This window comes from Diplotaxodon limnothrissa, linkage group LG11 (assembly GCF_057381915.1).
Source record: "Diplotaxodon limnothrissa isolate DT_005_m linkage group LG11, D_limnothrissa_male_GT1.1, whole genome shotgun sequence".
Lineage (NCBI taxonomy): Eukaryota > Metazoa > Chordata > Actinopteri > Cichliformes > Cichlidae > Diplotaxodon > Diplotaxodon limnothrissa.
The window spans coordinates 36,451,036-36,476,688 of NC_140606.1; the positions used below are offsets into that span (position 1 = coordinate 36,451,036).

Sequence of the window (25,653 nt, forward strand, 5' to 3'; positions counted from 1 at the left end):
ACAGTGAAGCCGAGGTACGGGAAAGTGAAGACACCCAGCCCTGGTTGTCGCCCACAGGAAGACTTCAGCGTTTTTACGCGGATTGAAGGAGAGGAATCCCTCCCCATGCCCGAGGGTCGCGGTACGTCTGCGCATTTAGAATATTTGTGTTACACACACACTAAGATTTCATTCTCTGCTTTTGGTCTCGCTGTCCGTCGCTGAAAGGTTGAAGTTTTGCAGCTGAGACTCTTTACAGCAGAGACTGTTGTTTGTCTGCAGCTGGAAGTCCAGCATCTAGACCGTTTTTCTTTTTCATCCAGCTTGTGTTAGGGTAGGAATTCTTGGAATGTCGCGTTTAGGAAATTGGGAAGAAAAAGAGGAGAAAACAGAGAACACACGTTGCTGAAGAACGGAGACAGTTATTATGAGAATTAGCTGCATGTGACCAACATGTTTTCCCGAACCGTTTCCCTGGAGATGTGTTCAGGCGAATACTCCTGCAGTGTTTTTCCAGCATGGATTTTTCCACATTGTAAGAACTTGCCAGAAGAGCGAAACTTTTTCCCCCCACGACGATTCAAAGAACTTGTGTTTCTCGCCAAAAACAACTTTAAAAAAAAGAAAAATAACATAATAGAAAAAGAATTAAATAAAGGTTTAAGTTTAAGCTTCACGAATGTTAGGAGTTGTGGCCTTCTGTGTTTTAATAAAAGAAAACCAGATTAAGCAAATGAATAAATAAATTTGATCAGAAAATATAAATGTTTCTAGAATAATTGTTGCCTATGTTTAAAAACAAACAAGTTATTTAGTTTTGGTTTTGGCATTGCTTGTCTTCCCTACAGTGGAAGATCAAAACATAAGTGTCTTTGTAAAATGATTGTTGCTTTTTTACTTTGTCTTGGAATTCTGCTGTCTTTTGGATTTAACAATAGTTTTTGTGCAGCAAAAGATGTGTGTGTTGCACAAAATGAGAAGTCTGACACCTGAGCAGGTATTTGCAGGCTTTTTCCCAGGTTAGTTGTTTAGTTTAGACATATTCATTGTTTTTGGCAGTTGCTGCCTTATCTCAGTTTGGAGTCAAGCCGGTCCTGTTTTCTTTTGTATCATGTCAGCTGGTTTCCATTTGATACTGCATTCCCTGGCTGACTCTTCTATTAGATTGTGCCAAGTATTCAGAACTGGGTAGTTCAATGGTCCACTTGAATCAATAATGCAATAGAAATGAAAGAACTGATAGTGATTTAGTGTTTTGATCTGGCACAGGAAGTCAAATCAACATGTTTCATAACAGTGCGCAGTCCTTATGTGGCATGTAATCTGTTACCAGAAAAGGCGTGATGAAGTAGGAACACCTAGGAGAAGCATTGCAGCGTGACTTCAACCAGAGGGAAGTTACAAAACATATCACATGATCGAGTGAGTGGACGTTCTGTCTGCAGGGTTATCCCATTATGTTTCAAAGTAACCTCAAATACTGAGTCAGGGTTGCGTAGTTCATATGTAACCGATAAACACAATCATTTGTTTTTATGTTTCAGTTTCTTGTTTTTTTCCACTTAAAGCATTTTTGGATTATTAACAAGAAGCCTGCTTACCTTGTATCTAAAAAGCATTTAAATCTGTCATAATCTTGAGTCACAGAGCAGACGCCCTCTGCCTTGGATGCTGATGGGGACATTAATGTTCTCCAGTCGTCTTGCAGGTGAGCATGAAGCTTTCAGGCATCAAGCATGATTGAAGCCACATATTTGGGCTCACTTTTCCACGTAATGTGCAGTACAGACTATAGTCAAGCTTCCAGGAATTAGTGCATTTTTTCTTTCCTCCATCGTGTCTTCAGCATTACATCATTATATGCTGGATGCTCGGAATCAAAAGCCAGTTCCAGTTCTGTTTTAGAGTCACATTCCTGAGAAATTATCACTTCCTTTTATGTTTTTTGGACAATTTCTTTTGCAAAGAATGATGTCAGAATTATTGCAGTAGAGCATCTCCCCACCTGTATAAATTTTATATTATCTTAGAAGACTACTTGTAAGCAGAATCAATAATGGCACTAAATAAGAGTACAGTCTTGTCAGCATCCATACTTATCACTGACACTCATGAGACACAGCTTGGTAGTGTTTGGTGCTATAAAAGCATCCACATTTAGTGTGTGGGTACTTAGTTTTGCTTGTGGTCATTCATTTTTCTATGAAAGTGGTGAAAGATGTCCAAGATAACGTCTTCAGATTGTTTCTTTTAATCCGATAGAAAGCCAAAAACCCTGACAGAGTGGAGAGACGACTTCCTCTGAACAGAATACCTCTGACAAATAAACTGAATAAGTTAGCTTAGGCTTTAAGAAATGTCACATATTCCAAAATAATATTTTATTGTGTTTTCTGGGGTGAATGCTTTTCTAATATATTATTTTCAAATCGTGGGTTCTATATGAACCAAAGCTGAAAACATTTAGCTCCTATACAAACCAAAGCTGAGGCTTTAGTTTGCTCTAAATTGTCCGTTTGAGGCAGTTTATGCCATGGCGAGGTGTCCGTCCACAATAGAGAAGAATTGTTCCCAGAGTATTGGCCAGATTTTTAGAGAAACATGCACCCAGACATCATTTATGGGTGTTCACGAAATTGCAGTCAAGGTCATATTTGCCAGTTTGCAGGCAGAAAGCCTGTGAATAGAGATGGATTGTGAGCTGAATGAGCTATTGTGTCATTGACATTCTGGTTTCTGCTCCCCAGTATGATCATCTCTGGCATACTGCTGTGGCTGTAAGCACAGAAGCCCCGCCCACCTGGTATTCGAACTTTAATTTTGAAGGTCCGCCAATGAGAAGAAAAGTTGGCTTAACAATAGCTTTTATCTGAGTGGGTGAGAGAATGATATGGAAACAAAAACTTTATGAATTGAACATGTTAAATATACTGTACAAAATGATGTATTTAAAATAAATGACATAGGTACAGATGTGGCACTAAATAAGAGCACTCTGACATAAAAGTGTGCTCTTATGACCAGTTAAATGTTTCAAGTGTTACAAAAGAACACAAGAAAATGCTAAACTGAATTCTTTGGTCTTTTCCAAATAAATAAGCTAGTCATTAATACAAAATCAGTTCTAAATAAAAAAGCCGTCTTCGCACTATATCGTTTATTTTGCGCAGATTCAAGCTGTCTTAATTCAAGTGGGCAGTCAGCCTCATATGGATCAGATGTGTGACTTGACCAACAATCAGATATGGTAGTGAAGCGTGACCCAGCTGTTCAGCTGTCTCTCTCCACTCCATGTATAGCTAGGAAAGTGCCGTCTGTGGAGTTGATAATGAGGGTCAATTACTTTAATGAGCCACTTAAAGTCGACATTTTCGACTCTGCTTTACTGGCATCGTGTCTTGCCACAGTATATCCTGCCTTTGTGGAAACTTCGATGCAGTGTGGAGTGCGGGCTGCTCAGCTTCTTTGCCAGGCTTCAAACAGCCAAAATATCTCCACACTGCTGAATTCCTCTGACCCTTCTTTTCAACACCTCAACTTTTGATCCTCGGGCTGTGTGAGTCAGAGCATCGTGTTTGGTGACACTGTCACTCCAGTTTTTATTTACACTTCCTGCTGTCATTTTGTCTTTTGTCTCGTTCGCACTCCTAACCTGCTGGTGTCTGCGGCTGCAGCAGCTCAAATATTAGCACAGGCGCTCCTCCTACGCTGTATGTGTCGGCCTAACCCGATGCGGCTTTACCGCTATCCCAACAACATGATCGTTCTGGCACAGCACAATTCTCAATGAGTTCAGTGAACTTCATAATGACAACATTGTCTCATATATCTATAAAATTATTTTAGGTTAAATATTTAGTTTTATCCAGCTCTAGTATACGGTAGATTAAGTGTTCTAGTGAAATTGAACCACTGATCTGTGAGCATGTAGCTTGATAAAAGACTTAAAACACTAAATCGATGTTTAAAATAGTTTTTGCGCATAATAAGCTTAGCGTGAAATTTGCTGTACACCAGTTTTTCTGCTGGGACCTAATGTGACACAATCAGACTTTGCATGTGCTGAGGAACAGTTGAGTTTTCCTAACTTGAAAAACTGGTTCCCTGCTCATTGTTAATTTTCTCAAGGGTCGAACGCAAACAGGCGGTTGTAGCCTGTGCGGGCCTGTCCTCTTGGGTGGATGCTTGGAGGATGAAAATCATCACAGCAGACTGCATTACTCATAAAATATGTAATTGTTAATATAAATGGGAATGGTTGATGGTGCAATAACCGACGGCAAGCCCTCTGAAATGTTTACTGCATGTGTTCTGTTGGGTTGTCGTCTTCTGTCCTGGACGTGTTTGAGCAGAGCCTGAAGATGCTGACAAACACTGTCACACGTGCAGCGCAGAGTGCACGTGCATAACTTTGTGGGAAATGTGCAGTCTGACACCTCAGGCCAATGAAAATGCCCGAGCAAGGTTTATCACAATTCACAGTTCTGGAAAGAAAGTGTGGGTGCCTTTAGCGCTCACAGACAAGCACATGTAAACACCTCGCGTGTAGTGGACAGGGTGACAGTTTGGGAGATATTCTTACTGATATTTTCACAGGATTTAAACCTTTTCTTTGTTCCCGTCTGTGTTAATGAGGCTCAATGTTGTGTGTCCAACAAACAAATTTCTGTGTGCGTTTTGCCATCTGAACACATCCTTGCAGAGGGCTTCCCGAAAGGCTCAGTTAATCTGTCAAGGGAGCACGGCCTCAGGAAGAAGGGTGGGGTGAAGATGAGGCTCGAGTTTTGAGCCTGTCATGGAGCTGTAGTGTCTTTGGCACATTCATTACTAGATTACTTTTCCTCTTGTTTGGTTACATCCTCTAATCCAGGGGTGTCAAACTCAAATACACAGTGGGCCAAAATTCAAAACTGGAACAAGGTCGCGGGCTGACGTTAATATTTACTGGAAAAAAAAATCTAGATATAAAAATGAATCTTTTCTTATGGACTCAAACAAGTTTTGCTGAAAAACTGAATATGGAACAAGCAAATCTTAATACTAAACAATATATATAATAGCAGTAGGCCAGCTCTAATAGTAATTTGGTTTGGCTTCGCGGGCCAAATGTAATTAGGCTGTGGGCCAAATTTGGCCCGCGGGCCAGAGTTTGACACCTATGCTCTAATCCAAAGCTGTGTAGAAAAAAAGAAAAAGGTGGCACTCCCTCATTTGACTACTTATCAGCTTTTTCAGGCGCTGTTTGTTTATTGAATGCTCAACATGTTGTGCTGATTTGGCTCTGGTCCTGAGCTTCAGGCTACAGGTGGATGTTGCCTCTTGTGTTTGATGTTTGATGCTTTTCTTTGAGCCTGCACTGAATGTGAACTGGGAACCCATTCAAGCTTTCTGTTTCCTAAAATGGTTATCTCAGAAATGTTCTTTTAAATGCATTAAGTCAGTGTCTAACATGGAGGTGACTGAGCCTGTGTCCCACTGACAAAAGTATTGCAGTATTTGTACATTTGCATTATTGTGGACCTGATGTCTTTGGCGACATTCCAGAGAAAAAAGTGGATTTCTGTTCAAATATTTCTTTCTGTTGGAACTTCACATTAAAAGCATTTACCTGGCAAATGTTTAGTTCACTTTTATTATAAACTAGTAATAGTAAAGAGCTCAGGTCTTGGAGACACAAGACCTTTTGTCAGTTTTCAATATTCGATCAGCTTGTAGTATTGCTTGGAATAATTTAGCAGACATAGCAGGCAAAGGCGAGAGACAGACAGACGCAGTCTGGATTCAAACCCAGGACCTTCTAGCTGGTGCTAACCATCGCACCACCGTACCGCCCAGCCCCAAGTAACAGATGAACAGGAGAGTGAAACTCGAGTACTTTAAACTAAAGCACAATCTTCTTTTAAGGTCTCTACCATGGAGCAGGATAATTTACGGTAGATATCCTGTCACATAACTCCATGAGAAATGCTTCCAAAAGGCACAAATGCAGGCTGGAAGCCTTATACTCTGCTGTGGATAAAGACACAGACACCTGGAGATGTGACGGCCAAGTTCTGTTGTTCTATTCTTGTTCTATTTCTCTGAAGTCTTCTTCCCTCTGCATAAGTGCCGCTGATGTGTTGTAGTGCAAAGTCTATGCAGACGAGTCCATACACTCACAAAAAAATCGCCATCCATGCGAACAACAGCACGGACCTTTGGACTCACACTCTATGATGAAATTTGCATCAATCGGACCGTAGTGGACTTCTGGATGCAGAACGTATAATCAGTGTGAAAAAATCCCAACCCATAAATTTGTTGGGAAGGAGGAAATTATCCACAGAGGCCAAAACTGTTTTGTGTACCAAGCTGTAAATATGCTTTTTAACTTTGTTAAACTTTAACATGAGAGTCCCAAGAAGAAGGCTGGGACTCTTCATATTTCATTTCACATTTAAACATTGACTGATCTGTCTAGAATTCAATATAAAAACATATATCTTTCACTTGTTTTGGTCCCCGAGGCTGAGTACAAAGAATTAACATTCGCAGCATTCACACACCTTCCAACAAAAACACACCTACATCTCACACTAAATGATTGGTGGCACACTGCCAATGATCTGAATCTAAATGAGCTTTTTTTCTAGGTGTGAACCTTGTGGCTGTCAGTAGCTTTTATTAACTCAAGCTCTGTGGTATTATAAGTTGTTTGTGTGCAGCTATGCTTTCCAGCCATAGTGAATGCAGGATTTGTGCCAGCGTGCTTGCATGCTAGTGCACCGAGCACTTGAGCAATGGTGGGACTCTGTTGTATGTGTGTGTGGGTGTGTTTGTGAGATGCCTCATTTCCATCCAGTGCAGCGTGTAACAGTCATCCTTTGGTCCCTGTACTCTCAAGGCTTTAGCCTCCACAAAGCGCACTTTGTCACTGTTAATAGGCCGGGGCCTGCAGCTGGGGTGCAGTAAGCAGCGGCCCCTTCTTGTTGCTCTCACCCTGCCAGAGGGGATGATGCTCAACTGGACTGAGATCTGGGGAATTTGGACACCTTGAACTCTTTTTCATGTTCTCCAAACTACTTAAAAAATTTGGAGTATGGTAACTGAGGCCAGAAATGCCCTAAACTAATTCAAGATTGAGCCTAATACTATTTCATATTTGCTGGGAGATATTTTAGTATTCTTAGAGTATATGCATAGTGGGATAGACTTGTAAGGTGCTAGCTTTACCGTTTGTCAGAACTTCTGTTTCAGTCACAATAGTCTTTGCTGTGCACGTTTAACCTGTTTGAACAGTAGCATCAAACCTCACCAGGCTACACAGGTTTTATCACTCCTGTGTTTGGCAGTTAAACGTGTTCTTCTTTCAGGTGCATTACTTCAACTTTCAGAAGGTGTTAGTGCAATACATATTACCAGACACGGGTAAAAACAAGGCAAAAGATACATTTTTGGAGAAGGAAATGGTTAGATGTTGTTAGATACAATGCAGTCATGAGCATCGGTAGGCTCCAGCTGACCGTCCTGGCCTTCCTATCTTGCTGCCATTACTTCCAAAGGTAAATAATGCTGCTATCTGTCTACAAATTGTTAAAGAAAATCAGTCTAATTCAGACTAGGCTGCCCTCTTCCACTGCCACATGATCCAGTTGCAATGCTCACACTCCTATTGTGAGCCAGTGGGCAGTGGTCAGCAAGGCTGTGGCTCACACAAACATGTTCTTATTACATTTTTGCATTTGGTCACAGGCCTCTGCAGCATGACAATGCCGGGCATTCTTTAAATCAGTGTCTGGGTAGGTCTCAAGAGCGACGACAATACGCGATTGTTCTCAGCGTCTGCTCCAGTCCACAGAGATGTCACACTCGAGGACTCTGTAATATAAACTTTAACGGTGGGGGCCATCAGATGAACCAGTTATCCGGTGTGGTGCATTTGTGCGAGTGGATTTCAGTGGATCAAAGTGATGACCAAAACAAAGCAGGTGGTCAGATTTAATGATGAGCACATCATCATTTCCTTCAGTGCCCTAAATTACAATTCACAATAGCTGTTAGCCACTTTCTGTCTTCAACCTTTTACTGGAATTTATTTTCTGAAAATAAAAATAAAAAATCTTGATGATGCTGCAAGAAGTGCATGATTTTATTTTATTTATTTGGGGGTGAAAGCTATGTCTTTTATCAGTTAATACTGTGCATTTAATTGGTTTTAAATTACAGGTTTTGCATGCAATCAGAGTAACACCAAGCAACCAGCAAATCTGATCATCACTTCATAAGTCATGTATAAATATTTTAACAATAAAGTCTCTGACACTTAATAATGCACAGGTGTATCACCAAACATCACTGTTGACTGATAGTAACCAAAATTGTATGGATAATCATAAAAAATATTCTTGTTTTTTATGGGGAGCCAGTGTGAGGAAGTCAAGGTTTTGGTCTTATCTTGGTGTCTGATTGTGTGCATGTCTTTGTGTCCCTGCAGTGTTTCCTGTGTGGCGTGGGATTGGGGCCAGTAGTGGCATTGGGTGGAGCCAGGGCTGGGCGCGCTGCTTGAAATGGGACCCGAACAGAACAGACCTAGCGGCAAGAATACCGGTGTTTGACTACCCCGTGTGGCTCGTCCTCTGCCGTGGGGGGCGAGCCAGGCTCAGGGAAGTTTGTCAAAGAGGGAGGGGTGCCATCAGGCTTCCCGCAGACATGCTTAGCTTCAAACTTCCTCAGCTCTTTGACATCCACCAAGTCCCCAAGGTAAGAAAGTAACCTGGTGTACCCAGGTCCAGTCTGTTAGGACCGTATAACTGATGGGAAAAGGTGGTGGGTTGGTTCTATTCCTTAGATGAAGGTATTCTTAAACTCTTAAGGACTAAGAGGTGAATGTAAATACATATGAGACGAATAATCAGCCCTCCACTCAAGTTTAAAGCATTTGTGGCATTACACAGCATTTCAGAAGGTTAATTGCAGAGAAGCTGCAGTGCTTTATTATTATTATTATTATTATTATTATTATTACTATAGACATCAGTTATTTGTAGAAGTCTTCAGAGAAATGATTTTGTCAATAGTCGTGTCTATAAAGCCAAGCATCCGTTCTTCTGTTTATGTAATGCATGTTTATATTTTTTCTTACTGTCTTATGTAACACCAGGAAACGCTCAGGTTTGTCTGTCAGGATATGACCCGGCCTGACGAATGACTCGAGCCTCAAACAATAGCGATGCCAAGAGATATTTTTATGCTGTGTAGTCTTTCAGTTTGTTCCATGTAAATGAGCCTATGATGCGCTACAGATGAGTTTGCAACCTGTTTTTTTTTTTTTTTTTCTTATTTTTTTTGCTGTTCTTGTAGGATGATAATTATTGTTTCATCAGGTTGCATCATTTAATCAATGCACAGGCACAGCAGAGAGTAATATGCTTTAAATAAAGTTGTTTTTTTCTGAAAGGAGGGGGAGAAAATTTATTAATTTGATCAAATAATCAGATTGGTTTGTTTTAGTTAGTTGTAACTAGTTTTAAAACTTTTGAAAGCTCCTAATTGCAATATTTTCACCACACATTTAAAAAAGGACCACAGTGTGCTACACAGTCTAAACTGTGTGGTAAATCCACAGACATTTAGGATTTTGTCTCACTTAACCTTAATGATAAATTGCATAATATTATTTTTATACCTCCGTGTTTGTATTTTTACTTCAAGGCTTTTATTTGCTTCCACGATCAGGATTTCATCATGTGATTACCTCCGAACCCTGACCCACTGCACCTTGCAGCCTTGCAGACATACAGCCAGTTTCACAGACGTGCATTAAGCCCAGTCATAGACATAAAGTAAAGAAATCTCAACTGAAAGAAGTTTAGTTTAAGATTAGGCTTAATCCATGTCTCAGAGACTGAGCCATAGTGTATTTGCACACAATGGTTCTGCCATATGAGTGTTAATCTTCACACTTCAGCAGAAAAAAAGTTTGGTAGCTGATTGTGGCTGTGAGCCTGTCAGCAGGAGCCAGAGCCCTGCAGTTCAAGCATCTGCTTTGGCTGCCGTCCTCCCTTCTGTAGTGACCTTATCTCATAAGTGACAAATAGTTTGCATGCAGCAGTTCTGCAGCATGGTTTCCAGCCATGAGTTCAGTGTGTAGACTAAAATTAGGCCCTTGGTTTTCTGTTATTGGAGTTTAAAAAGTTTTTTTTTCACATATAAAAACATTAAAAACTGTTGCTGGGATCAGCAACATATACTCCAGTTATATTGTTCTACTTTATTTTTTGAGTTGTGTACAGTCCGGTAATACCTGTAAAAACCGACAGCCTTTAATATAAAGTTCGCTGGGAGCCTGGTGTGATGAATAAAGTAGATCTCAAAAACCCAATCATAACATTTAACGTGTTACCATCGACCTGAACTTTCCCTTCAACTCACTGTAGTCTGTGCTGTACTGTAATCTGTGTGAACTGGCAGTGATATTGGAGCCCTCCTGCTAAATATTTACATAGTTGTCATCTTTGTTTGTCTTAACATCTTTTCCTCTTACAACATCCAGATGGATCCGGTCATGGATGTTTTACCATAAAGAAACAAGTTTTCACTACATACTGTAGTGAAAACAGTGGTGGAACTATATGCAGACACTTTAAGGGGCTAGATAAAAAAATAATTACCACTAGTAAAGTTCTGCTACATATTTTTAACTTTTTTTCTGTAGTTTTTGGTGCAAACTTGGTTTTTGTGGAAATGATCATTGTTTTTGAACGTTTCTTCCACAACAGATCGATGAAAATATAAAAATATCAGCATTTTAATGATGACTATCAAAAGGATCTAATAAGGTTTTATGTTTAGAGGAAAGTGAAAATGAACATTTATTTAATTTAAATACTCATATTGGCCTCAGAAACCCAGCATCATTAGGACTGTAGTGTAACTAAACGATACAGTGGTTCTGCAAACTCTCTGCTTACTGATGAAGTTTGATGATCAGCTTTTCCTTTTCGAGGATTGGCTGAATTTCACACCTGTCACCTGGATTGTCTGCTTGCTCCGCAGGTGTTCAGGGAGGACGGCATCATCTCTGGATACCGTCACCCAAGGAGCTCAGCACTGGACTGTATCCTCAGCAGCTTCCAAATGAACAACGAGACGATCAACATCTGGACCCACTTCCTCCCAACATGGTGAGTTTTGTTTGGTGTCCTTTCATTCACACCAGACTTGAACAAGTCTAGTTATATTCATGATCAAAGCAAGAGGTAAAGTGAACATTTGTCAGCGTTCCAGCTGTGTAAACACGACAGAGTTTCTAAGGATCACTGAAAGTCAGAGATTTAATCTTGAAAATTCTCATAGTGCTGGAGAGAAAAACAGACAGGTGGGGAAATGTGGAGGCTACATCTGGAAAATTCACTAAGTCTGAATCAAAATACATGTAAAGTCAGAGAGCTTTGAAGCTCACAGGATGTCAGAGAGAAGCAGTGACATTGCTAATTAAGAAACACAGTCACAGAGTACTTCTCTGTAGTAAATCTACAACCTGGAAACAGATGCATGTGCCAACATATTACACGGTAGCATCAGTTACATGTACCTGTATGGGGTCACATTTTTGTATATATACATTTTTAATTTGTTAATAAATTTTTGTAGGTACTTTCTGTGGCGTTTCTGCGTTCTCTGCTCTACCCTGAACTTCCTGACTGACAGCTACACCTGGCCGCTGCTGGTGTACATGATGCTCATCTGCGTTTACCCCTTCACGTCCAGTTGTGCACACACCTTCAGCACCATGTCCGCAGAGTCCCGCCACATCTGCTACTTCTTTGACTACGGAGCTCTCAGCCTCTACAGCTTAGGTAAAGAAACCCCCGGTGGTGGAGGCCTAAAAGCATTTTTGATGTTATTGTACATTACCAAGAAACAGGACGATCTTGAAATCATAAAGAGGAGTCGGTAGCTCTTTTCACACTCCTCTGAGATCACTCTTTATGACATTCTATTTTGATTGTTTCCCTGAACAGTCCCAAGGGGACACAGTGTGTCATTTTTAAGAAGCACGCCAGCACCGCAGAATCAGAGGGATGTGAAGTCTAACACTACAGTGTCATCACTCTGTGATATTGGCTTTGCTTCTTATACAGACATCAGTTCAGCTCTGTTACCTCCCCGTCTGCCTTTGTTAGATAAAAACAGATGGCCAAGGTAAAAAAAAACAACACTAGAGAAGACAACAAAAATGTATATATAAAATAAGTAACTACTTAGCAGATCTGTGTAAAAAGCAGAATGAAAATGTTAACTTTGAAGTAGTTGTGGATTATAAGAAGATTATTTTGTCCCAATTTTTTTTGTTTGTTTGTTTCTGGGAGACGTTCTGAGCTGTCGCATCCTTTTTACCCATCAGCTGTGAAAAGTTGATGGGGTATTGTCATCATCCTGCTTGGGTGGGAGGCGGGTGGTCAGTGTTGGCACTCACCTTTGTGAACAGAAGAAGTTTGGTCAGAGGTCAAGTTTTCTGAAAATCTTGTGACTGTAATGACTCATCAAGGAAGTCACCTAGAATTGATACCAGATACTTGCTATAGCGAGCTATGGTCTTCATGAGTTATTTTTCAGCTTAGGGAGCAGCTACACGCAGCAAGAAATATCATGAGATTTCACTTTAGATTAATGTGTCACATGGTTTTGTGTCATCCTGTCTCAGTTTGAGTTGTCTGAGTTACAGTAAGCTAAAGCTACGTTACTTCTTGGGTCATGCCACCCGAGACAAAGTCTTCTTTCTGAGCAGAGAAGAAGCAGCAGGATGAGCATTTGGAGGTGAGCTCTATCCAGGCTGGTTGTAGGTAGTAAATCTTTGTGCACGGGAGGGGGGGGGGGTTGAATGCAAAAGTCCTGATGCCACAGCGGTGTTTAATGTCTGGGGGTGTATTTTGTTTCTTTAGCGCGTGATAGCGTTACTAGGTAACCAAATATCAACGGAGGAAACAACGTAATGCTCAGAATTTCATCTCTTTATCTTTTCCATCTTTGAACTACGTGAAGGAAAGAGGTTTGTTTATAGACAGTCTCCTCAGTCTCTCCATCTCCTGGTAAATAAATAAATGGTTGTAGATTCCACCTTAAGAAAACAGTTTAAAATATAACACACAGAATAATTTAGATTTAACGGGTAAAGGCCGAGGTGTTTGAAACACTCCAAACCACAGTAAAGTCAAACAGTTTGAGGTGGTTCTGTTTTATGAAACACATTTAACAGGCTGATCAACCATCATGCATCTCATTAAGGATGACTGCTCCTTTATTAAGGTCTCTCCATAATAGTGCATGCGTCCTATACTAAGAGATGAAACGTTGCTTTCTTTCTCCTCTAAACTGTTTGCATGGTAAGTTCCGTTCCACAGTAATATTCAAAGCATTTTTGCTTGTGTTAGCCTTTGAGATTATATGGAAATCAGACATGCCTCACACTCAAAGCACATGGAAACAATGTTACTCTCCTTTCTGCCACTGTCCTGAAAGATGGATTGGGTTTTATGGCTCCAGTATTTGCTTGATTTCATAACCAGCTCTCCTATGAATAGTATTTCCCTCCCGCATGCACCTGCTTTTACAAGGAACTTCCACAAAGAGGGAACTGAACATTCCTGTTTTTTAAGGAAGGTTTGCTTGTTGCGCAGCTGTTCATTTGCAAACTCTTTCCCCACCGCCTGCCTGCATATTTGAGGGTGAGCACATACTAGAGCAGATCAAAAAAATATAATATTGTATTCTTCATGCATTAGTTGTAAATATATCAGGCGTTTGAGAGTATAAATGAACATCATTTTCAGAAGTTTAACATTTTCATTGGTCTTCGGAAATTTTATATGAATCTAAGATAATGAGAAACGATCCATTTACATAAAAATTCAAACTCAAAAGCATCAAATATTTCACCTTATTTTTAATAAATATATAGTATATTCAAATTAACTTAAAAAAAATAATTTATGAAAAACCGTTCGATACAGTGCTTTCGGTTCGGTACGCATATGTATCGAACAATACAACATTTGTAATTTATTTTATCAACTTTCCTTCTGACGATGCTGTCTGTGTTGAGCGCTCAGTGAATCTGCGTTCGACTACTCCGCCTAGGCTGCACTGTCGAGCGCAGATCCACTGAGCGCTCAACACAGACAGCATAGTCAGAAGGAAGAGCGCAGGGCAAGCTAGCGAGACAGAAGTTAAGCTCTCCTTGCAACATGGACCTCCCCCACTCTCATTCAGATCTGGCGTTTGGAATTATTTTGGTTTTCATGTTACGTATGACCCTGAAGGTAAGCGTGTCATGGACTAAAGTAAAACAGTATGTTGGATGTGCCATGCAATGCTCAATTACATGGGTGGGAACTAGTGTGTTAGCGCAGTTAGCTCGTTAACGTGTTGGCCGTCTAGCCCCATGCACGGGGCGATCGGCGGTAGCTCGTTAACGGAGATTTGCCGTGTTGTGGCGTTAAGGTCATTTCAACGAGATTAACCTGAAAGCACTAGTGGGAACACAACGAATATGACTGCACATTTACATCATCCTAGTGCAAAGACAAAAACAACAAGCATGCTACTAACTTTAGCGAGTCATTTAGACAGCTGTTAGCACATGATTCTCCTTATGCTGCTGAGAATATAGCCCAGAAGAAGCGGATAGTATAGCTTTTATTTTGGAAAGAGACATTTCTCTGTAATAAACTCTCTTTTCCAAAGATGAGTGATTCCTCAATCAGATACAGGGCTTGCAATATCGCTAGCCCGACATCCTGGGGCTAGCGATTTTTTTTCAGACGGGCTACCCTGCCCGTCGGGCTATTGTAGGAAGGAAAAATATATGTCAATGCTTTTGCATTCTTTCGGAAATGTAGCTGGGTAATTATGTCATTGGCATCGGTGAGCCACTGTCAATATGTGACATATTGAAATCGCGTTTGAATTTGCGCTTGTTTTTTTGCTTTCACTTTGCAATCGCACGAACTGTGTATAGAGAGCGACAGCACTGATTGGTGAGTGATGATAATTTGCGCACCAATTCCTCTGACTTTGTCTCATCAATCGTTAGCTTACTATGCAAACATGACAAGTGAAATCTCCCGCAGCTTAAACATGTGAGAGGTTGATCGCGCAGAGAATCGCTGAGCATTATGTGTGTAAAAGCAGCAGGATATATATTGTAGCGGATCAGGGCTGTTCGGGGTTCTGTTTGTACAGTTATGTTTTGTTTATGTTGCCATAGTGACGGGTGACGCCCTCTCGCTGCGACGGTGTGTCCTTCCGGGGTCAGAGGGCGCCCTGTGTGGTGTTGTTGTTGCTGTGCTGTTGCCGCACTGAGCAGTTAGCTAGCGGCAGTGTTCTTCTGCAGATGTCAATAAACGGCTGTGCTCCCTGGCTAGCTCACGGGACGCAAGACCAAACAATACCTCCGTCTCCTCCTTGTCTGAGCTCGCCACATTGGTGTCAGAAGTGGGATGATGGTGGCACCCCATGTTCTGACCCGAGTGACTTTTACCCCGCCGGTCGTGACCGGCCGGTGCGCCAAAAGAAGGCACCTGGACATTTGCAGGACTTTGTGTGGGGTAATGGGGTCGTCGGGGACGACTGACCCCTTAGGTGGGGGCTATGTAGCGGGTCAGGGCTGTTCGGGGTTCTGTTTGTACAGTTATGTTTTGTTTATGTTGCCATAGTGACGGGTGACGCCCTCTCGCTGCGACGGTGTGTCCTTCCGGGGTCAGAGGGCGCCCTGTGTGGTGGTGTTGTTGTTGTTGTTGCTGTGCTGTTGCCGCGCTGAGCAGTTAGCTAGCGGCAGTGTTCTTCTGCAGATGTCAATAAACGGCTGTGCTCCCTGGCTAGCTCACGGGAAGCAAGACCAAACGATACCTCCGTCTCCTCCTTGTCTGAGCTCGCCACAATATTTTAGTTCTGCTGAGCCAAATAAGACAGGTCAGGGTGAAGAAGTGACAGCCAAAGAAAAACTTACCACAAAACGGAAAAGTTATGACAAATCAGACTATAAGGCAAAAAGAAAGTGCAGCTTTATGGTTTCATGGACAAAAGAATTTCTGTGGCTGCAATATGACGAGCTAAATAACCAGGGCTGCACATAAGTGGTCCGCAGGTGCGCATTCGCTGTCAAAATAAAAAACGGGCACAAGATAAGAAGTTGCAACGCGTGTTTGCATACATAAGATTTTCAGGAGGAGGACAGACAGTTGTTTAGAACTCTTACAGATGTTGAAGAAGCTCCTTTAAGCAATTACTGTGATGTTCCTCCAATTCCAAAGAAATGTCAGGAGTCCGAACCACAAAAGAAGCGCGTATTCTCGGAAAAGTAGTTGCAGGAGGTGAGCTGGCTTCATACAAATGATGAACGCACAGAGATGTGGTGCGGAATGTGCCGTGAAAATTTAATAAATGACAAATTAAAAAGGCATGAACATTTTTTTATATCGAAAAAATATCGAACCGTGACACCAAAGTATCGAACCGAACCGAACCGTGAATTTTGTGTATTGTTGCACCCCTAGTATATATGTGTGTGTGTATATATATATATATATATATGTATATGTGTGTATATGAGATCTCTGTAACATATATAGAATCCCACCAGCCAAACCAGCAGTTAAACATTAACTGAGGCCCTCTTAGAAGTCCTGGTTTTTTGGGGGGGGGTTGGCCCATGGCTGGCTCACTAGTAATCTACCACAAAGCTTCTTAGGGCCAAGATTTACCCAGTTTAAAATGCTCAAAAGTCCATCTCAGGAATAAGATCAGCAGGCGGTGTCACTGCAGGACAAAAAGAACACAGCGCACACTCGGTGGTCGCAGGTAGAGCTTTGATTGTGGCGTTTCTCCAGAGAGAAACATCAGAGCTACTTATTTGGGTTACAAGTCCCACGTATATTATGCACTGTTTTTCTGCTTCATATAAGAGTCTTTGATTTTAGTTAACAGCCTCATTTAGTTTCAAAGATCTCTGACATGCTTCCCTTTCTGCTTTGATCTTTTTTTTTTTAAGTAGAAGTCACCAGTGTAATATTAATTAATAAAAAAACTATTTGTAAAATGCTAATTTTCTTTCTTTGGTGACCCCCCCATTGTTTTTGTTTGTTTGTTTTTGTTTGTTTGTTTGTTTTTTAAGACACTGTAGCATAAAGTTGCAGCTTTCAATTTTTTTGTGTGCTTTGAATCTATTCTTGAATTTTGGGGGGGGGAAACGTCACAGGTATTTTGAGGATTAATAACAACATATTTAAAATAAAAGTTTCACTGTCTCAGTTTCTGTAGCTGAAATTCTTTGTCTGACATTATTGTCCTGCAGTCAGAATGAAATATGTTTATTTATCAGCTGTTAGTTGTTCAGGCTTCTCTCGGGTCAGTTGATGTAATAAATATTTTTAATTTCCTGTTTTAAATCAGGATGTGCCATAAGCTACGGATACTACGTCATGCCAGAGTGTTGGGTAAACACTTGGCTTCATCAGCATTTTGTTCCCATTGCCATCGGAAACACGGTGTTCTGTACCAGCCTGTCCTGCTATTCCAGGTAAGAAGCTGATGTTTACATCCTCTCTGTCCTCAGGCTTGCTTAGAAAATTCAACTTTGAGCATCCTGCATCTTACAGTCGTGCACAAATCAAGGTAAATAAGCCTTGTGAGTTTAAAAACTTGGATGTCAGAGTTTGACTGAATGTAGCTCACTTCTGTGGAACAATAGATTTCCAAATAATTGTTTGCTCCTCCTGTAGCAGCCATTTTTTTTGTGTGTTGTTACCTTATGTGTGCTGCTGAGGGTCACTTTTAGTGTTTTTACAGCATGGTGTGTTTATGGGACTGTATTTAAGCTAGACACATGTACTTAGCGTCAGGTGTTGTTGGTCGGAAGGATCAAACAGTTTGTGTGATTTTATGTAAAATGACGTTGGATACTAAGTACTGTTGAACAACAAATACAAACGATGGAATCCAATAAAGTTGTTAAATGGACAAGATAAGTACAGCTGGAGTTATTGGACTGTGACTATGGCGAACACCACAGTGGCTTCAAGTGTAGGCTTGCCCTCGACACCTTCCTTGCACCAACAGTTTGCCTTAACTCCGTTTTTTTTTTTTCATGTGTAGTGTACTGGTATGTTTAAAGAAAGAGGTATTTCAGGAAATTCAGTGATCTATCCTGTGTACAGTAACAAAGCAAAATAGAAGTCGTCCATGCCTGCGGCCCAGCTAAGGAACCACCTGCAAAAGCCAAATATTTAGAATTCAGAATAGTTTATAGGACTTTTAAGGCTGGTACTCCTGCCAGCTCAACAGTGCGTGCTTGAAGGGAGAGCTCCCCCTTGTGCTTTCATCTTATGAGAAGAGTCTATAATGAGAATAGTTTAGTTTACTTAGGTTGTCTTCCTCTCATACTGACAAATACTGCATCTGCATGGAGTTTGCATTGGTTAAATACTACAAATATTTTAGTGAACCGTGTCCAAAACTCCTGAACTTTATCAGGACAAACTTCAGAAGGGTCACACTGAGCAAGTGACCCTCCCCCATTTTGCATCCTCAGCGCTTTGGTGTCTTTTAAGTCAAATGTAAACGGCCTGATCCTAATCTGCAACAGTATTTGATTTCTGTATTCTTTCAGTGTCGTGAACGCAGGGTGCACCAAAGCCAAGGAGTAATATGATTAGAGGGACTTACTCTTGCATAGCTGTAGGGCTTACATTAGCTTCTCGACAGGTTGGGCTGAGACGCGCTACTTTGAAAGGCGAGGAGATGACAAAGTGAAATGATCGCTGCCCTCTGCTGGCCTCCGCAGGTTCCTGGAGTTGCAGTTCCCAAAGAGAAGTAAAGCCCTTCGGACCATAGCATTTGTCGTCCCATTTATTTTTGACACCGTCCCTCTGGTTTACAGGGTAAGTCACGTTAAAGGAGACCGAAAAGTGAAGTGATGGTGCTCACACTCTCTCAGCTCACAGACTTTCACTGTTTCTGACTTTCTACAGCATTTCTGTGTTCAGATGTTTTATAAAATCAACAAATATATAGTCTTCTTTTACTCATCAGCTCAACTCGTACTCGGTTATACCATAGCACCATACACAAAGGTGATGATTCCTTTTATTAATTAATGATCGATATGAAAGGCTGGTCCTGTTCGCTCTGCTGGTCTGTGCTTTCCTCCTGTTTCATTTTTAGGCCTGGCACCAGTGAAAAAAGAGAGGGGGGGGGGTTATATTGGAAGATTCTCATCTTTTTCATCTCGTGAAGGTTTTATTTTATTTCTTTGACACTACAAAGGAGCTGGAAATTGGAGGAAAACCACAGAGTGGGAGTTGCAGACTGTGTGATGTGTTTGTCGTTTCTGTATATATCTGGAGGCAATAGATTCTTCTCTATATCAAGCTGCTGAGTAATTGAGTTCACAGAGTTTGCTCCGACATCTGAAAGGAAGAAAGTGGCGTATAATACACTTGCATAATTGCATTCTTCTCTTACTTAATTTGACCTTAATTTCCACTCTGAACAAGTATCTTTTTCAAAAGCCACAGCTTGTGTTGGTCTGTTTGTTTGTGTCATTACATAAACGCTGATAAGTGCCACTCTTTAATAATGTAATCGGACTTTGGCTCACTATCCCAGAATCTGATTTCCTTTGTTTATCTAATACAAATGTTTGCCATCAGTTAATTCCCCTAATCACTACACTATTCCTCATTAGTTTGTGCATTATGCAAGTCACTTTTCTGTCTGGGTCAGTAATGCTCCGACAATCAGTGTTAATCTGTGTTTAATCCAATAATAGAATCGGTTTTTTTCCCCCTGTGTTTAGATTCTTCTGTGCTGCGGTGGAAGCTGCAGTCCAACCGGCGCCTTGTCCAATCACTGTTACCACCTCCTCTTCGCCTTCCTCACTTGTTTTCTGTTTACCGCCCACCTCCCGGAGAGACTGGCCCCGGGGTGCTTCGACTACTTCGGTACGTCCTTTGGTGGCGCTCAGTACAGCTTGGAACACACTTTCGAAACTTAATGCCAGTTAAAAGACGAAGAAAAATAACCAAATGAGTCTCATTCAAATTCAAGTGCACGTACAAAAGCTTTTGAAGTTTTAGAAGCCTCTGTTTTCATTGAGTTCGCTCCAAGATATGAATACATGTAAGTTTATGAACAATAGTTTGGGAAAGGCCTTTGGGAGGGTCAGCGTTATTCTCTAAGCACCGTGTTCTTTAGTTTGGCCTCCGTGTGGGACTGCAACGCTTACATTTGCCTTCTATTGTCTTTGCTTGTTTTTGAATGTTTTCCCTGCTGGTTGCTGCACAATTGCCGCTAAATAATGGCTCGATATCAAACAGGCTTTGGAATGATGGTGTGTAAACCTGCGCAAACCTTTCTTTGCTCGGTGGATTGTTTTGTTTTCTCTGGTGAGGTTTCACACAAGTGTCATTGTTTCAAACGCCTCTGAAGGCGGACAAAAAGCTGCTGCATTTGTTAATCTTTGAAAAGAAGAGATTTTTAAAGATTTGTTTATTAGGAAATGGTGCTTAGATATTTCTGTGAAGGTTCTCAGTCATCCAGGTCATCGTAGTCAAAGGAGCTTGCAAAGAAAAGCGTCTGGACTTCTTTAAGTTGCTTGAAGACGTTTCACCTCTCATCCGAGAAGCTTCTTCAGTTCTAAGGTCAAATGGTGGAGAGTCCCAGATATAAACCTAGTGGGAGTGACCCCCCACAGAGGGCCAATGTTCACATTTTGGACAGAGAGGACAGATGGTTTGAAAGAGGAGTGAAAGAAGTATCTATGTCCACTGTGAGCGACCATCTTTGAACAGAGGCGGTGGTTTACGACACCAACTCTCTGCCATCTATAATCCAGTTTTGAGATCCCTCCCAGACGCCTTAACGCCCACTCACATCCTGGGCCATCTGACCTCAGGCCCATGATAAGGTGGGGCCAGGTTTCACAATGAACTCACCCGAAACTCTGGCTGATTGGGACCCACGCCCAGTTTCCTACCTTGGCTCAGGCGATTAGAGGATCATCAGGGGGTCCTTTTGTCCCTCTGTGGGGGGTCACTCCCACTAGGTTTATATCTGGGACTCTCCACCATTTGACCTTAGAACTGAAGAAGCTTCTCGGATGAGAGGTGAAACGTCTTCAAGCAACTTAAAGAAGTCCAGACGCTTTTCTTTGCAAGCTCCTTTGAGTGCTTAGATATTAAAAAAGGGTCTTTCCCAACTTTTCGAATACAAAAAAAAGAAATTCCAGTTATTCCAGTCCATCATTCCTTTGTTGAAAGAAATATTTCCTGTAGAGCTCCATCAGCTGAGGGTGGTGCTGAATTTACTGGTTATACACTTTTTTACTGGCAGTCTAAGAAGTTTTGTATCTCTCCTCAGCTTCATGGCACGGAAGTGTTTTAGGTACAAACTCTTAAATGTCTTAAATGATATATTCAGTGTTTTGTGTGTTAAGCGTCTCCAAAACATAAGCTCCTGATGATCCACACCATCTCCAACACTTGGAGCGTGCATCCCTTTAGGACTCAACGACGAGTGAAATAAAGTATCAAATATTTCAACAATGTTCACAGCAGAGTTATTTAAGGACTATTGAAAATTGCACATTGCCTCCCGGTCCTCAGAGGATAGCCTTATTCCTGCTTCTTCTTTTCTCTAATATGTGGAGTGTTATCATTCCCGGCTTAGGACAGTGTATCATACAGCTTTATGATGGCTTTGTTGACAGGACTGTAACCCTATGAATCACGAGATGGTTTAGTCAAAGGTTCAAACGTCAAAGGAGCTTGCAAAGAAAAGTGTCTGGACTTCTTTAAGTTACTTGAAGACGTTTCACCTCTCATCTGAGAAGCTTCTTCAGTTCTAAGGTCAAATGGTGGAGAGTTTAAATCTGGGACTCTCCACCATTTGACCTTAGAACTGAAGAAGCTTCTCAAATGAGAGGTGAAACGTCTTCAAGTAACTTAAAGAATTCCAGACGCTTTTCTTTGCAAGCTCCTTTGGATGACTGAGAACCTTCACAGACACAAAGCTTCAAACCACATCAAAAACCCAGTCTAAGCAAACGAGGATTACTTTAAACTGTGAATAATTCAAAGCTGCTCTGGATAGTAGCGACGCCATAGTTTTACTGTTGGACTCGCCCATTCAGTTCGGCGACTTGACTCGACTGTTTTTGTTTCATCTTTCCTTCCCAAAGGCCACAGCCACCAGCTCTTCCACGTCAGCGCTGTGGTGGGGTCCCACTTCCAGATGGAGGGTGTGATCGCAGACATGACATCGCGGAGGACGTGGCTCCTGAACCACGGAATGATGCCATCTTTTCTTGGGACCATCGGGGCACTCGCCATCAGCCTCGCCATCAACCTCGGAATAATCGGCATTTTCAGCGCCCCGCTGCTCTGGAAACCGTGCCGCAGCCCCAACCAGCCACACTCATCCACCTGCGGGTGCAAGGAGCAGTGAGGGCGGGGCGTTTTCCGCCTCATAAAAGCTGATTCGCTTTCCAAAGGAAAGGTTCAGCGGTTTGTCTGTCTCAGCAACTACAGTTGACAGTAGTGCTTGTTTAACACCTTTAGTTTCTCACTTTATATTCCATGTCCCGGCAGCGTTGCACGTCTGACGTGTTCGTGTGTTTACGCAGAAGCTGAGGACCCAGACACGGTTATCAAAGCCTTTTTCTGGTGTTAATGGAAGTGAGGCTGAAAACACATCTACCAATGATTGTTTGTTTTTATGCTTCTCATTGCTGACTTATATGAAAAAGGCTCTGGGTTGAAGGAAGCAAGCTGTGGTAACACGACACCTAAGTGCCTGTTTGCAGTGGATCACTACAAGCTTCAAACTGGAAACAATGTCACAATTTGCAGGGATTCTTTTTTTAATTAACAGCGTCAGAAACTCTGTTTCTGTTATTCAGTGATTATTGAAATATTCTCTGTAACTGGACACATTGGTCAGTGAAGTTGTCCTGTGCGTTAAAGCAGCATGGACAACACATGTTCACCTCTTCATAACGTGATGCAGACTGGATTGCCGGCTCTTATATATCTACCTATTGATTCCACTCTGACTGGCATTGATTTGCAGACCAGTGTGGTTCTCTTTCTGATTGCCTGCCTTTATTATGAACCCTACAATCTGCCACAGGTTACAGTGCTGCGGTGATTAAAAGACAGGTACCATTTTTATAACCATTTGGTGTTCCCATGGCAACACTATAGTGGCCTCATGCCCCCTGAAGGTCTTCAACAATTTTGTGTTCTGAGCAAATGGCACCATTTTACCTTTCCATCACGTCTCATAAGATCCACTCTGAACTATCAGGTAAAGTGGGGAAAAGCACTTAAAATTACAAGCAAAAAATAAATACATAAATAAAACCAGTTTGTAATATTTCGAATCTGGAGAAATTTCCAGCATGTGTGGTTTATAATAACTACTGGTTGTATTAAGAGGAATGGAGGGAGGAGAGATGTATAGTTAGCTAGCCATAGCCTGGGATGATATTAATGTGGGAGCTTTGTGTTGTTGCAGTATCTGGTGGACTTTGCAAACTATTAACCTTTCCTATACTTTAGGTATCTTGTGACCATTTACCACTCTTCTATTTATAGAATATTTATTGCTTGTTGTAGCTGCATTAACAGAAAGGAAGACAGTTTATTTTTTGTTTTGTTTTTGTATCAGATAGGTGAGCTAACAATAACACTGAAAAGAAGGCCCATCTTATCAAGTAGTTTTGACCATTATTGGGACTCTAAACTGCACTTTGCAGGACCATCTAGATTGGTTTTGTGTGAGCTTCGCAGTTTTGGAGATATCTGCTGAAAAGTTCTCTGCCTTGTCTTGATAAACTGACTTCATATTTGCCTCGTTGTGCTCAGAAATAACTCAGCTGTAATTGTCTCTTTCTAGAAATCACGCCCCTGCAAAACGTTTCACACAGGAACTATTTTCTTTCTGCTATTTTCTACATCTGGTGCTCGTTAACAGAGCTCAGCTGAGGGGTGAAGAGGTCGGTGTTTATACAGTATCACAAACGCACGCTTCCCATCATGGGTGTAGCTTGTAGCTGAAAGAAAGTAGTTCTTACTGTCCTGTAAAACTGGCCACGGCCGTTATTACTGACTAAAACGAGAAAAAAAGAACATTTATTTAACGTCATTTAAGCAATATTTAGTGATTGCAAAACTAAAAAGTCTCTCATTTTAGTCTTTAACAGTGAAATTTGTCACAGGTGTTTCAGTCTTTGGTGTTGACGTGTGTGAGTCAACAAAACCAACAAAAACCAAACTGAAAGCAGATCATCTCTGAAATCTAACTGAAACTGAAATGAAGTGAATTTAAAACTACAATTTCTCTATTTATTTGATTATGATTTGTAGAAAGAGACAGTGCTGCTCAGTTTTCAAAGTATATTTTTTGTGTAATTCAAGCACAAAGCGGCGAATGCCAGTTGGTTCCAGCAGATTTAAGAGAAGCTAATATCTCCAAAACTGGGCCTGACAAATGCAAATAAATTGTATTGCGGCCCCCTTTTTTTTTCTCTTTTGTTCCCAAATAATTTTCAGCCTTTTTTTGACAAAAGGGGGGGAAAAAGAAATGAGCTGCAGCTGTTGTTATTGTTGTTGTTTTTTTGTTTTTTTTAAAAAGGCTATTTTGGATATTTCTCACTTGTGTAAAGAGAAATTTACTCCCAATAATGCACAAAAAAACTTGATAAGATCCATTAATCCAACAAGTCATTAATCAACATATAAGGTCGCATAATACTGTTATATAATACAGGATTGAAGCTGGGTCTTACGTTACTAAACCTCTCAGTTGTAGCACTGATGCTCGTCGTGCTTGTACTGTATTAAACCCATTGTTGAGCATTTTTATGGGACAGATTTACATCATCATTACTTCATCATCGCCGTTTACACACGCATCTTTTAACACTCGTGGTGGAGAAGTTGATCAGAGGGCAAATGTATGTGATATTATAGGACTGAGGTGTGTTACAGGTCCATGTCGGACGCTGAAGTAGAAATGTCGGCGGCGAGTGTGTAGAATCACAAAGCGCACACACACATTTATATTAGAGCACTTGTTTTTAAGATGTGTTCGAGGTCAGTGTGCAGAGTATAAAGTCACATCTTCCTTTCCATGGCAGACACTGCCATCGGTGTTCCTTTGTTTTATCTCCTCCCCTGCCAGGCGTGGATCAATTTTATTTTCTCTACAGGCGTCATCTTACAGCATTCCTCTGTTTGAGCCTCTTGATTCTTGGAATTGCATCATTACCGACTTAATGCGATTCTACTAGACTTGTCTGGAAGCCTTTACTTCTGAGCTGGTGTTTGTCTGGGGGGAATTTTCGTGTCATCTTACTCATTCGCAGCCGTTTACTGTTTGCAGACGTGCCAGAGTTCTAAAACTCAGTCATGCTCACGTCATCGTTGTTTTTTTGTTTTTTTCAATCTGCACTTATTTGACCAACGTATCAATGATTTCTCCAGACCAGATCACGGTTACCCTCAGGGCGATAACAGCCGGAAAAGTGAGCACTTGTGGCATTTTTCTAAACACTTTATGGATGGATGTTGAGTGATGAGAAGCGCAAAGACAAGAGTAGGAGGAACCATTGAATTTTAAAAAAGAGGGGCAAAG

The 25,653-nt window shown here is 41.3% G+C and overlaps 1 protein-coding gene across 1 annotated transcript; it reads left to right on the forward strand.

The window, feature by feature from the left end:
• Positions 1–25,653, forward strand: paqr6 (progestin and adipoQ receptor family member VI). The gene is made up of 8 exons (XM_085366689.1): positions 1–121; positions 8,453–8,718; positions 11,014–11,141; positions 11,611–11,816; positions 17,410–17,536; positions 18,800–18,896; positions 19,814–19,958; positions 22,196–25,653. Exons 1-8 carry the CDS (start codon positions 106–108, stop codon positions 22,459–22,461), a joined length of 1,251 nt encoding a protein of 416 aa, XP_085222815.1. The 5' UTR covers positions 1–105; the 3' UTR covers positions 22,462–25,653.

Bases quoted from the DNA above. Each gene is read 5' to 3' on its own strand.
- paqr6 (XM_085366689.1), top strand. The intron at 8,719-11,013 runs GTAAGAAAGTAA...CTTGCTCCGCAG, and splicing joins ACATCCACCAAGTCCCCAAG to GTGTTCAGGGAGGACGGCAT. The intron at 18,897-19,813 runs GTAAGTCACGTT...CCCTGTGTTTAG, and splicing joins CCGTCCCTCTGGTTTACAGG to ATTCTTCTGTGCTGCGGTGG.